Source organism: Crassostrea angulata, chromosome 8, assembly GCF_025612915.1.
Source record: "Crassostrea angulata isolate pt1a10 chromosome 8, ASM2561291v2, whole genome shotgun sequence".
Taxonomy (NCBI): Eukaryota; Metazoa; Mollusca; class Bivalvia; order Ostreida; family Ostreidae; genus Magallana; species Magallana angulata.
The window spans coordinates 25,062,021-25,076,985 of NC_069118.1; the positions used below are offsets into that span (position 1 = coordinate 25,062,021).

Consider the following 14,965-nt stretch of genomic DNA (forward strand, 5'->3'; position numbering starts at 1 on the left):
TTACAAATTACCAAATATAAAGGCCCCTATATACAATTTTTAATATTATTTTCAGTTAATTTTCACAGGCCATGTAACAGCAGAGTGACCAGGTGGCCTTTTATGTGTCAAATTCGATACTTTACATAATAAAAGATATTCCAATACACAGTCAAAAAAAAAAAACAACCCAGAAAATCTATGGGAATTTGTCGTTGCAAACGACATGAAAAGTACCCGGATGATTACGTTGAGAAATTTTGCAAGGTGTGTTTCTTTGCACGTCTTCTCTTACCTTACAGTGTATCATTAATTGTGATGCTGTTCTTAATCTAAGGTTTCTTTATATAGTTATAACTTCTTCACGATCCTAATGTACCCGAGTTATTAATAGCATGTAGTATCTTATCATTTTGGTAAATTCGTAAAAACTTCCTTTTTATGAGTACATGTATATGTGTCGTTAGAGAATGCTAGTGGGGGATTCAGGGAGACCCCTTTATAAAAATTCAAACTCTAATTATTAAATTCTCGCGCCAAATTTCTTCAAAATAGGCCTCAGACATCCCCCTCCACCTGGCAAGCAAAATTATCCCTAGCTCATCCTCAAGAAAATACCTCTGGATCCGCTTTAGTGGGCTATCTTATTAAAAGGGTTCTCATATTTTTCGGGCTATAAAAGGGTAACTGACACTCGATCGTTTTGGTACCAGCTAACTCAATTAGGGAATGGCAGACATGTGGCATCGGGAGGAGGCTGTTATTTTCCTTTTCTCGCAACAAACATTTTTGAATTTCTTAAATTTACAAAATTAATAGAAAATATAATTTTAAGGAGTCCTCCCTCAAGCCAAAAAAAACCAAAAAACAAACCACATTTTAGGTAAATATTTAAAAAATGTTTGTGTATTTGTATGTGTTCTTTGTAATATTTAACCAAAATCAAAATGCATAACAAAAACTCTTAATTTAAATAATAGATGTCCTTACTGTATTCAAATTTTAAACAAATAATCGGCGTTAATCATACATAATAAAATTAACCAATTTTCTGCTCTTGACCAATCCCTGGCTTTGTGTTGCGCTTTAATACTGTATCGTTTTCACATATCAGATCATTATCAGTTTTCAGTAATTCTTAAATGCATATAAACATACAAATTGAATTAATTTCTAATGTTCAATATGTTGACAGTTTCTTTTCATTAATATACTAGACATCTTCGAGATGGATCCCATTTCAAAGGGCCCCGATCAAATAATTTGGATATTAGGATATCTAGCATTTCAGAGAACTTTGCTTTGACCTTTACCTTGACCAGCTGGCATAGAACTTTTGATTCAAAGTTATTGCCCCTTACATACAGACATTTTTTTGTTCAATCTGAGCAAGATCAAGCAAAGGGGAAATAACATATGGCCCAAAACTGGATTATAAAGAAATTAGATCCGCAATGACCTTCACATTGACTTAGTTCAAAGTTACTGCACACATTCATCAAAAAGTTCTGTTTATGTGAAGTATAAGGCAGACCAGGATAAGATGAGAGTGTACATCTTTTAAAAAAGGAATTTTGTGTGGTCCATGTAATATGACCTTGACACTTGCCCTACAAATTATACCATAGGTCACTGCCTAAAAAATCCTTTAAACCTAAATGTATGATTTATTCAATTGGAATAGTTTTAATCGTGATCATTATGATCATGCATATGCCATGTAAAGCTCATGCAAGCAAAGAAATGTAAATATTTGAAAAACAAATTCCCTATTCCTTATAAATGTAACATAAATAATTATTTGAACAAAAAAACAACCATAAATCAAAATAAATGATACATTTAATTGAAATATTTCATCTTCTACAATAAAAAAACCATAATCAGGTACACAGAATCATGAAATTCTGGAGTACAATTTTCATGATATAAAACACAACAAGAATCATAAAAAATTAAAACAATATCAACATGATATGCCAAGTTCATAATAAATTGTGTAAAGTTGTTTTTTTGTTAAAAGTCCCTGACTAGATAAAATTTCAAATCTCATACATACAAGTAATATCGATGTTTCATTTGCTACAAAACTTGTGTGCAATAAAAACCTTCCCTTGCATTTCAAAACAATATAATATCAAAGTAACAAGTTACCAAGTATATATATGAAATCCCTGAAATACAAAAACATAAACATAAACTAAATGCTTACGTAACAAAAATGACTTCCCAAACAATATCAATTGTATAAGTCAATAAATAACCATGTATTCATAAGCGTAATTGAATTAATTAATATTAATATATTTAATAAGTTTCATAATTATCATTTTTGAATCCAGTGAACTTGTTGATAGTGGAGAATGGTGCCCCTGTTGAATTTATTTTGTGCCACAACTTGTGACCTTTAAAACGAACAGAAATACACTATCATATACATGTACTACATGTTATATAACAAGTGGCCCACAGTCAACATTGCTCACCTGAACAAAAGTGGTCAACCGGCTTCCCTCTGACCAAAGTAGCTTTACAAAGGCCAGCACAATGATAAAACCACTGGTATTCTATGACATAATATTTTTTATGCCATAATTGTTCATACCTTTCATTGAATTCACCAAATATGAGCCATCATATTCTGCAGATTTTTTTCCCATACACATGCATTTTAGCCAATAAACTTGGACCCCATTGTGTCCCAAATCTTGTACCTCTCCCAGGTCATTGTTTGAAAAATTGAGATGAATATTCATACAAATAAAATTGCTTATAAGGAACCCATGTCCATTTATCTCTATATATTTTAGTGTAAAAAATCTGAACCACATTTTGACCACTTTAAGAATCTATGTAGTCATAATTCAATAAACTTATATATACATTAGCTTGTTTTAATATTACACTGTATATTTAAAAAAAATTCACACATCCTCCCAAAATGATAAACCCTTTTGTGGCCCATTCTAATAATGGTCAAAGAAGTAAATCTTCATATTAGCTTACTATAATTCCAATCAAAAGGTTTAATATTCCTCTATCATTCTCATATAAAAGTCTGAGTATAAAATTGGAGCCCTCTTTCTCTCCAGCTCTCTCAGACTGTGATCCCAATTTGACTTAAAAGGGATAATGGTAACAATAAACTCCATACTGGCTTCCTTTGATATTGTTTTCAATTCAAATATTAAATAGCATGAACTTGGAAAATTTTTCATATATATTCCCTTTCCTTCCTTAATTCTGACGTTCTCTCTCTCTCTCTCTCTCTCTCTCTCTCTCTCTCTCTCTCTCTCTCTCTCTCTCTCTCTCATTTTACAGATGGATTGACAAACAAATCAAAGCTGGACAAATAATGATCAGAAAAATTCACTTAATTGGCTTTCTGCTCAGGTGAGCTAAAAACCAATTTAAACTCTTCCTACACAGTTTGAGAAATAATTTGAATATTAAAATTGTATCACTTAATGCAACAAACATATTTGTACAAACTCTGGTTCAAGCCAAAAAGTTCATGCATAAATGTCATACTGCATTTGAAGGATTAATTAAATATTCTATATATAAAGAAGTGTCAAAGGTAGCATTTCCATGAAAACTTTGCAACTACATGTAATAAGAAAAACCATATTTGAACATTGACAATAAGTTAAGGTTTAAATATATCAAAACAATGAGTACTGTAAACCAACAAATCTTCGCTACATTTGTGAGAGCCTTGTCATCGTGAATATTTCTTGCTGCAATCCAGTCAGAATTGTAGAATTGTAATAACAACATGGATCCGCAAAAGGCTTGGTTGTGAAAAATAATCCTCGCCAACCAGACAGCCCCAGAAAACTGCAAACTTAAGTCATTGTGAATAAAGGTTGGTTTACAGTAAATGCAAATAAAATCGTTACACAGTGTGGTTCATACTTGCATTATTTATTTCCCCTGATTTTGCATTTGCATTCTCTTTTTTCTCCTTGATGCTAGGAACTTCCTGATTCCAAAAAACGAAACCACAATAATGACTCCGATGACTGCCCCCACAACATAATACACCACTGAATCTGCCACTGAACTATCTTCATCTGAGAAAGAAATTATATCAACAAATTAAAATAATCCAATCAATTAAATTATTATATATAAGACAAGGTCTGCATCAACATGTGCATCCTTAGAACCGACAGGATTTCTCTCCATTACACCGCTTTTAGTTTTACTGAATACAAGGAAATATATTCGCCCTCGTTTTATTTTCGACCCTTTCCCCCTTGTTGTCAGCAGGAGAATTTAAGACAGGACAAATTTCAATGTTTCAATTTTCTTCTCTTTAAACATACTGTGTCTGAGTGAATTCAAGACAAAGCGAAACTGTTTGCAAGTATAGAAGGGTGAAAATAACACGGGTGGAAATAACCCTCAAATTATACAGTATATGCAGATATATACTCTCTGGGTTCGGACAATGCAACATGTGATTTTTAGAATTAAAAAAAAATTGTGGACTTGTAAAGCAAATAAAACTTACATATGTAAACCTTCTCTGCAGTGACCAGTAGTTTGAAGTTAGCTCTGGAGACTTCACTTTCATTTAGCACCTTTAACTCCATGAAGACCAAGTTTTTCTGTCCACCGCAGAATTTGGATACATTATAGTTCATGCAGTCTATACTCTGCAATATAAAAAATCAAAATGTTATGAATCATAAATAAATGTGTTTCAGAGGATATGGTGATACATGTTATAAGTAGGCCAAGTCGTAACAGAGGTACATGTACATATTCATGTTATATAAATTAAACTGAACCAGTCTAGTTATACATACATCCTAGTTTGCAAAACCTCCTTGTATACGAGCAATTCTGGCCAAGGACCATTTCTCACTGCTGCATTGTTACATGTACATCATTTTATCAACACATTAAAACATGTACGAAAAATGAAGTAACAATCAATGCACTGTGGAGAAATGGTCCTTGGCAAGAATTGGTTGTATGTATACATGTATTATTTTCTATACTTTTACCCAAGTGTTTACATGCAACTCAGACAGTAGTAAGCTTACATGTATAAGCCTTTGAATACATTGGTTACATGCAGGCACGTAGCATCAACTTTTTCTCGCAGCAACAAATTTACATATAAAAAATTTAATTATCATGGAGTTGCCCCCCCCCCCCCCCCACTTTTTGGGCAGTATGTAAACAAGAGACCCATGGGCCACATCACTCACCTGAGGAACAATAGGTATGATAAAATCAGCTTAAAGGAGTCATAATACAAACAATCTGGACAATGTACGATAATACAATGTAGATCCTGTATAAATAAAATCCATTTTCCCCCCTGGATATTCTTATGTTTATAATCATTAGTCCCTTTTCTAACAGGATGATTTTATAGTCATATCACATGTTGAGTATTGATGTTCTCAAAAAGATCCTAAACAATTGTTTATATATGAGATATAAAGCTACATCAAACTCTGAACCTTCTTGTGAGGCCAAAGAATTGTCCTGGAGACAAAGTCTTAACAATTATAAAGAATAATCTGGCTGATTAGTTTCTGAGAAGAAGATTTTTAAAGATTTACTCTATATATTCCTATGTAAAACTTCGACCCCCCATTGTGGCTTCACCCTACCCCAAGGGGTCATGAATTTCACAACTTTGAATCTACACTACCTGAGAATGCTTCCACACAAGTTTCAGCTTTCCTGGCTTTATGGTTCTTGAGAAGAAGATTATGAAAATTTCTCAAAATTTTTCATTTATTTCTAATTATCTCCCTTTGAAAACGGGTGTGACCCTTAATTTTCACAACTTTGAATCCTCTTTGCCTAACGATGATTTGTGCCAAGTTTGGTTGAAATTGGCCCAGTAGTTCTTGAGAAGATGTTGAAAATGTGAAAAGTTTACGGACGGACAGACGGACGACAGACAAAATGTGATCAGAATAGCTCACTTGAGCTTTTTAGCTCAGGTGAGCTAAAAATTGATATGAAAATAAGGAAATGAGGAATGAAATTTTGAAGATTTTGGGAAACTTTAAATTTTCCTTTTCTTTTTTTTTTTGCTTGTCAAGATTTTTTTTTGGATGACTCTGCCCCCCCCCCCCCCCCACTTTCAAAAACAATGCTACATGCCTGGTTACATGGGCATAAAACTGAAGATTGAAGATTTTCATGAGTAGATTATAGTACAATTTTTTTTACTATTTATAGTATGACTATTAGTAAGTACTTGTGTGCAATTCAAGAATTTCATGATTAATGTACATGTAATTTTATCAATGAATGACGACAGAAATTGACAGAAATAAATCAAAAGGTGATTAATGTTTGCATTTCACACTTTCTCGGACATGCAAGTATTATTTGATAGATTACATGTACAGGAAAATGCAAAAAAAGTACCTGTATTTCCTGTACTTATGTTATATTTTGTTATGATAATACCTTAAAAACATCAAGTGATGAATTCTCTGTGAAGTTTAATTGCACAGAACAACTTGGATCATTGAAGTGTACTGGAGTTACGCACACTTTATACTCGTCCCTTACACTTGGACCATCTCCAACGCCTTTGAACGAGATGGTTGCACAGTAATCATTGACAGTCTTTCCTTCATAGGTGATGTCCAATTGCCGATTTTCATTGACAATCCCTTGATAGTGCCTGTCCGATGATGGACTGGAGGTACAATTCTTTCCGAATTCATCTATTTGCATTAATAAAAAGAGGTGTTAATTAGTAACTTACTACTTTTCAATAGTCAGTGAACCAAAGTTCTAAGTCTTCACTCAGTATAATGATTAAAGCATATTTATTTGCTTTGCTGTCGGTTTGTCCTATTTCCACTTAACTTTCAAGTAGTTAAGATAGACGTATTGATCTTGACATCTGGTTTCGACTCAGGACCTTGACCTTTGCTTGATATCATGAACACTTTGATTTTAATCACTATTGTCTTAATTATTCTATCTGTGCTATTGATGAAAAAACAAAGTTGAAAAATTTCACACTATTTTACTTCTTAATTTTTTTATTGTTATTTTTTTATGAGGGTGAACAATTAGAAGTTTTGTTAAGTTTTTGTTTTACTACTAAAAATCAGTCATTAATCAACTCAATATAATTTAATTCTGTTTGTAACGCAGCATTTGATTGGATAGAAAAATGTTAATAAATTTGTATAACCTGGTTCGCATGTCACAGTGCATCAAGTAGTACGTCAAAAACATACCAATCTGATGATACGTTTGAATTTTGAACAGATTTAATATCATTTTTATAAGTAAAATACACTCAGTGTGTACAGTAAATTACAGAAAATTAAATTATAATGAATGAACTCAATTTCTACCCAAGTTAAGCTTGTATAATTTGGGTTGGAGCAATTTACGCGTTTTTATAATCCGCAGCACGGATTATAAAGCATACACTGCCCCAACCCAGGTTATACTCGTATAACTTGGGTAGATATTGAGTTCATTTCTTAAATAACTAGACTTTGACCCGTGCGTGCACGGGTTGACATTGCATACCGGACATTTTCGAAATAGGTACATCGAGACATGTTATTATTGACATTTACATAACGAAGCTATAAGCCTACACTAATGCTATTAATTTCACTACACTTTCCTTTTTTTTTAAATAATCTGTGTCTCGGGAAAGGCCCTCAACACAGATAGAATGCCCGTAGTGTAGCAGAAAATTGCAGAATCGCTCCGGAACGCTTTTGGAGAAAGTTAATGAAGTTGACTTGAAAATAACAGTCAAATTCATCACAACAAACCTTTTTGAGACTGCAAATACCTTTCAACTACAAATCTCAATCCATAGAATGGAAGAATTCAACACTTTTTCACCAATGTACACGTATTTTCTTTGTAAAACTGGGTCCATAGGACATTATTTTTATTGATAAAACATATTCTATCTTCTTCACTCTCCTAACAAATATAATGAAACTTTTTTGCATGTAATCAAATATTTTTTGTCATCACAAAGACAAAAGTAAGTACTTAGTTTAAATGTACATCTACATTTGTTATTTTATACTTTCTCTCATAAGAAATCATTATTATATATGAACAGAATATATAGCAAAAGTCCAATGAACATTTACCCGTATTTCTGAGTTTATTCATGCAGATGTGATATTGTGTAAAACATAAACTAAAGATCCCATTAGCGTGAATGTTTTGCGCAAGCGCAAGATTGTAAAATCCAAAAAATCCAGGTGATATCCGGGATTTTTTGAGGAACTTTCGTTGATTTTTAATTAGCGAAGCTTAACTGAGAAAAAATAAAAACAAATTGGTAATCTTCAAGTACCAATGATGTTTAAAGTATATAAAACAAAAGACAGTATTCCTCCGATTTCTCGGTATTAAAGACAAAAAATTCGAGTCTATTATTTTAATATAGTAGTATAGATTCTAATGTCTCATTCGGAACTGGCTTCAATGGTTGCCTTGGTGATATTTATACAGTAGAAGAAAACACATTTATAATTATACCAAAATACATACAATTTAAGCAGACCAGTATGAAATATTTTTTTCCCTTTAAAGGTGTATGATATCCTAATAAGAGTTATATCTCTCTTATCAGAATTTTTATTATACAGTTATCCAATAATTTAGGGAACACCCCTTTATTCATACATGAATAAACCAGTATATACATTGTTCTTTCCATTTGATAGAAAACTTTTTAAAATATTTCTTTGTTCACTTCTTTATTAATCAAAACTTACAGGCTACAGTTTCCATTGCATCCACAAGATGTCCAAGCACAAACAAACAAAAAAGCAAGGACTGTAGCAGCCGATCCAAACATCTCCCAGATCTTTCAAATGGCATCCCTTGGTCTATCCACTACCTTGCAATTTTTCTTATCTACAATAACAATAATCCTGTAAATCAAATATCATACAGTCATCCAATGACTGTGGGTGGGATAGCTATTTCGTTAGACCTAGATCTTTCACCCGAAGGCTTGCCCGAGGGAAATACTTATAGTGAGATTAACTCGTGTTTGATGAAAGAGCTACAGATTTTCATTATCCTTTCTTATATTCAGTATTTTTTCCTACCAACATACCGGTACATACTTAACTAGCTGCAGGTTTACCTCATGTTTGTTCTAACCATGTATATAGACTGATGTCTATGATTTATATATATTTGAGTAAACTTACCTTGATTGGATTTGACTGATCATGAAATCGTTAGTATTTAAAAGGAACTTTGTTTTGAAAAGGTCTTTTTTAGTATCACACTTGCAAATCATGTGTAAAAAATGCACAAATGATCAATATCTTTAATTAAGTAAATAATATTGGTGTATTCATTTATATAACGATAATTGCAAAACCTGATTTATTAATAATTAAAATCAATAAAAAGATAACTATGACTTGTACTTCAAAATATTTCATTTTAATTCTATTTTCTGTATGTAAACAACAGAGTTCCCATGGCCACATCACTCACCTGTGTAACTTTTTTATTAAATGTAATATCAATACAAATTATCAAGACAACTGTATTTTCAAAAATTTTCAATAAATCTTCTCATTAAGTTAAAGATTAAAGTTAAAGATCCTATTGTTGTTTCAGTAACAGTTTTAAATAACAAGACTTTAAAAGATTCTTATCTCCATTTATTTCAATGTAAAAATTCAATCCTTTCCATTGCAGCCCTATTCTACCCATGATTATAAAATAGTGCCTGTTTGGGAGGGTAACAGTTGAAATTGACACCTCGAGAAAAGCGTTGTCAACCAACGCGAAGCGTAGGTTGACAATGGTTTTCGAGGGGTGTCAATTTCAACTGTTATACCCTTCCAAACAGGCACTATTTATTTTATTATACTGAATGTCTTAATTTTAGAGAAATTTTTACTGCATTTATATAGAAATGACATGAATTCTACGGCAAACCGTACGCGCATAATTTACGCACATGTAACAATTCGTTGTGTTACCCATTGCCAAGTGTGTTGCTAACGCTGAGGGTAATAGAACAGATTATCAACTGCATCTAAACCAATCAGATTTCATTATTTAACATGAAAGTATAACAATATGATTTGTTTCCCCTAGGAATCATGCTAAGTTTGGTTGACCTTGGCCCAGTAATTTTGGAGGAGATGAAAATGTGAAAGTTGAACAATGATTGAGAAAACAATGACAGACAACAAACATTTTTTTCAGAAAAGACTTTCAATTTTGGCTCAGCTGAGCTAATTATAAAAGCGACAGATGCTATTAGAGCAGTAACTGGACCAAACATGCAAAAAATATCAGATTCAAATGTGTCAAAACTCTTACACACACACCCCCACCTTTAGAGGTAAACAGATTTGAGTAATATATAATTATGTAATAGTTGGTATATTTTAAATAATCCAAATGTACAATTACGTCATGATTGTACATTTATGAATATGTAACTCTATTTCAATTACTTAATAACATACAAAGCTATGTGTCAATTAATATTGACCAGCAATAATGTATATATCATTTTATCAACATTGTGTATACATTGAATAAAGATAATAATTAATCAAATAATAAAATAATTAAAATATTTCAATAAATAATTCATTAATAACTAAATCTTTTGATCCACCACTGATACTCTCAGTACACCTCTAAGAGGGTACCTGAGTAGTATTTAAGCTTTATTTATTCCTTAAATTTCATTGGTTAAAACTATTACCTCCAAAACTTTGACATAAGCAGAACTGAGCAGAAACTATAATTATGTAAGTATACTAATTTTTCCATTCTAATTAACAAGTTGTAAATTAACCATCTCATCATTTATTCTGAGTTATCAAACTAAATTCAATGTATAAAGTGAGAAAGATATTAGAGTGAATGTGTTTATTTAATTTACAGTTATACTTCATACTCACTCATACAGTAGATTCAGTAATTATGACTGAATGCTTTGAAAGCTCTGTTCCATAAACAGGTACATATTCTTTGTCATACATATATGCTTAATTAATTTTAAACTTTTTACAAGAATATATAATTGAAATATGAATGTTCAATAATGATCATGTGTTTTATAAATTGCTGTGACAAGGGGAATAACTCTGTCTTATTTATAGCATTTATAATTGAATCATGTATTTTTATGACTTGTGAAATCGATTATAAATATAATGTGCATTGAACATGTGTAATTGAATTATATTTATGTATATTTACGGAGCGATTTATTGTTATACTATAATAAATCTTACATCAACGAACCTGCAGGTGTCCGTATATATTCACTTCATAGGACCCCTGTTAAATACATACATATACACACAGTCAAATTATACATCACTCTGGAGAAATTCAGAATGATATAGCGGCGGGTGCGTCGATTTACCCAAATGGACCCAAATGAACCCAAATGGACCCAAATGAACCCAAATGGACCCAAATGGCGACCCAAATGGACCCAAATGGCGATTAAAGTGGAAAAAAATTATAATAAAATCCTTATTACTAATATTATTACTTGTTTTAGTCATGTCATGGGGTTGTTAGCCGTTATTAAGAAAAATAAAGACCCAAATGGCGATTTAAGCAGAAAACAATTATAATAAAATCCTCAATACTAATTCTATTACTTGTTTAGTCATTTCATGGGGTTGTTAGCCGTTATTCAGACAAGTTAAAAATGAATTATGATTAACTTGTCTATTTAATAACGTTGCCCAGCTCTTGTCACGAGGAGGCCACCCCAATAAAGAGCCATAATTTAGGGAAATTTGGAAAAATAAAAGCCGAAGGTCCAAAACAATAATTAGAATTATTTCAGTATATCTTTGTAATTGAAATGAGAAAACTAGTAAGATCCTCTGTAGAGTTATTGTAAACAAAATGAAAGATGCAGTGCATAAAGTTTTACGGGACGAACAGACAGGTTTTAGATCCAACAGTAGCTGTACTAACTAAATAGCAACTCTAAGAATAATTGTGAAACAAATATGTCGAATGGCAGTCATCACTGAACAAAAAGTAGATGGGTGAATAAGTCGTGTAAAATGCCCATATGAGGAATAAATAGATACTGCAAAATTAAAATATGTGATTAATTAAAAAAAAAATTAAAAACAATGCAACTATATTTAACGTAACATAGATGTTTTTTCAATAAGTATGCCAAAGGTACTAATTTTAATGGTTATGATACATACAGAGCAACCCCCTACCCCAAGAGAGAGAGAGAGAGAGAGAGAGAGAGAGAGAGAGAGAGAGAGAGAGAGAGAGAGAGAGAGAGAGAGCCAGGTGTGTAATTTCCCACTTTTAAAATTTAATGGTTTGACTATATGCAATATCTACGTAAATTTTTTAACTGTTTATTTTTTTCATTTTATTCCTTTCTATTTAGTTCAAAATGTCCTATTGTTTATTTCCTCCTAGATAGAATGTTCTATTGTTAAAATGACAGATATCCTACGGACCCGGTTTAACGATAGAATTCGTCCCATATACTCGCTTGGTAGCAAATAAAAATATTATATCGTGCTGTATCTCGCCTTAATTTTCATATGATTGGTCTTAAATACCTACAATGTTGCTCTTTTATAATCCCATACGGGATATTACCACATTAAATGTTTTCGCAACAAAATCACTGCCACTTTTAACATCATGTTTGAACACTGTTAATACAATTTGTTTTATTCATCTCTTATCCTGCTAATTAAGACAGCTATAATATTCATAATTATTTATAAAAATGTTATTAAATTGTTCCAAACAGTTACGTTCATTTAATTCATCATGATTTATCTTTAATTCGTCTGAATAACGGCTAACAACCTCATGAAACAAGTAATAAGATTAGTAAAAATGATTTTATTGTAATTTATATTTTTCTTGAATCGCCTTTTGAATCGCCATTTGGGTCTTTATTTTTCTTAATAACGGCTAACAGCCCGATGAAATGACTAAAACAAGTAATAATATTAGTAATAAGGATTTTATTATAATTGTTTTCCACTTTAATCGCCATTTGGGTCGCCATTTGGGTCCATTTGTGTCGCCATTTGGGTCCATTTGGGTTCATTTGGGTCCATTTGGGTTCATTTGGGTCCATTTGGGTAAATCGACGCACCGTATAACTTACCATATGAGGCGTGAGATACAACATTAAATGTCTTTATTTGTGTCAATGTGTTGAATTGATTAAATGCACGGTCTGAATTTGTGGGCTGAAATGTAGTTAGTTACCTCAGAGGGTCTTATCTTTGGAATGAAGTGTCTGACATTCGTCTATACATGTAAATATGAATACATGTATACAATAATCGATTTTGCATTTAGAGTACACACCCGTCTACATACATGTATTTACCGGTGTACTTCGGTTTTTATCAAATAAAATTTTTCAGTTCCATCGATTAAATGTTAACTATAGAAAGGGCAGGTCCAGCACCTATTATTTTCTAGGAAATGGAAGGGAGATAAATATGTGTCGCTCTAAAGTCAACAGTCTGACAATAAGAAATTAATGCTGCTCTTTGTCCAACAGCATGATGCGCTGAGCAGCTGACGTTTTTCTTTTCTTTAGACTGATAAATTGAGAGGGTCTATAGATTCTCCGCTGCATTCATTATATGGACAAGTGCTCCCGATATAATTTTTTTTCTAAATAAATCTCATCAAGACATGTGCTAAAAATTAACGACACTCTTGTCACTTACCAGTAATGGACCTGTGACTGTCTTCAAGACCGTCTTGACTTTTTCATCGCATTATTTATATCGCACACCGAACCCGAACAGAATCAAAGCGACATCAGACATTGAGACAAAGTGCTTTTAAAAAGAAAAATGAACAATACGAAGAAGACAGATTGAGAGATAAAATGAAACAACGTCATAAAAAATAGGCGTTTCCGTTTTATAGGATAATCAATATTCCTGGTCACCTATGTGCCTATTGTGTGGTCGAACGAAACCATCACTGCAGTTAGGCCTCCCTAACTATATCATAAATTCTTTTTAAATTAAATTTCACATAAAATTGGGCTTAGATATAAATGGATATTTTTTTCCTAATATGAATAAAATCATAGATAAAATGGAACTCATAAACATAAAGATTGAGACATGTACATATGCATGTACGTGTATGAACTTTTGACACTGCCTGTAGACCGAGTAATGGCCGGAATCCAGGTCAACAAGGTCAATACGAGGTCAGTTCGTAGTACTGTGTATGTCTAATGCATGAGTAATCACGTAAGTGCTTAGAGCCCCCCCCCCCCCCCCCCTCCTTCACATCACCCTTTCACCGCACAGATTTAGACCCCCAGGTCAGCAGAGTATATAACGTACTTTAACTCAGTCGTTGACTCTCCTTTTGATATAGACCTATATAGAAATGTTTAAAGTCATTTACACATGTGACATATGTATCATATCTGAAAATTATATGATAAACTTCTTAATATGTTATGTATACCCGAGTCGACCTTCTGCACAAATATTCTTTTTTATGCAGGTTGGGTATGAATAAATCGTTTATTTTCAGAAATTTTTAATGGGACATATTTTGTACATGTCTATCAAAAACCAGAGAGTCATCTACCCTGGGGGTAGAAATCGAGGTTGGGGGTGGAGGGGTCCTGTCCTCAAGCATCTGTAGAGAAAACATTATAATATGTGATGAACAGAGAAATTACTAAACTTGCAAATTGACAGTGTCTGCAACAATCACAGTGGCACTCGTAAATCAAAATTTCTAATCAGAATAACGTACCTGAATATATTGAAATCATTCTGAAAATAAAACAAAGTTGTTCATCTTCAGACATACACCAACATGTTGTATTCAATTATTTGAATATAAAACAGCATAGGAGACTAGCATCTTTAAAAAGTCTTTGTAAATGAAATAAAACTCAACATATTCAATTTGTATATATAAGTTCCCAGTTTATGATATATGCTCTCGCAGA

The 14,965-nt window shown here is 32.3% G+C and overlaps 1 protein-coding gene across 1 annotated transcript; it reads right to left on the reverse strand.

Annotated features, from left to right (window-relative positions):
• Nucleotides 1-1,803: 1,803 nt before the first annotated feature.
• LOC128161648 (uncharacterized) lies at nt 1,804-13,876 on the reverse strand. The gene is made up of 5 exons (XM_052824968.1): nt 13,707-13,876; nt 8,739-8,880; nt 6,430-6,692; nt 4,499-4,643; nt 1,804-4,055 (listed from the first exon to the last, which is right to left on the reverse strand). The coding sequence occupies exons 2-5, from the start codon at nt 8,842-8,844 to the stop codon at nt 3,907-3,909; spliced, it is 663 nt and encodes a 220-aa protein (XP_052680928.1). The 5' UTR covers nt 8,845-8,880; nt 13,707-13,876; the 3' UTR covers nt 1,804-3,906.
• Nucleotides 13,877-14,965: the final 1,089 nt, after the last annotated feature.

Coding starts and splice junctions, on each gene's coding strand:
- LOC128161648 (XM_052824968.1), bottom strand. CDS start 8,844: ATGCCATTTGAAAGATCTGGGAGATGTTTGGATCGGCTGCTACAGTCC. Junction 4,644..6,429: donor CATCACTTGATGTTTTTAAG/GTATTATCATAA, acceptor TTTATATTGCAG/AGTATAGACTGCATGAACTA. Junction 4,056..4,498: donor TGCAGAGAAGGTTTACATAT/GTAAGTTTTATT, acceptor TTTCTTTCTCAG/ATGAAGATAGTTCAGTGGCA.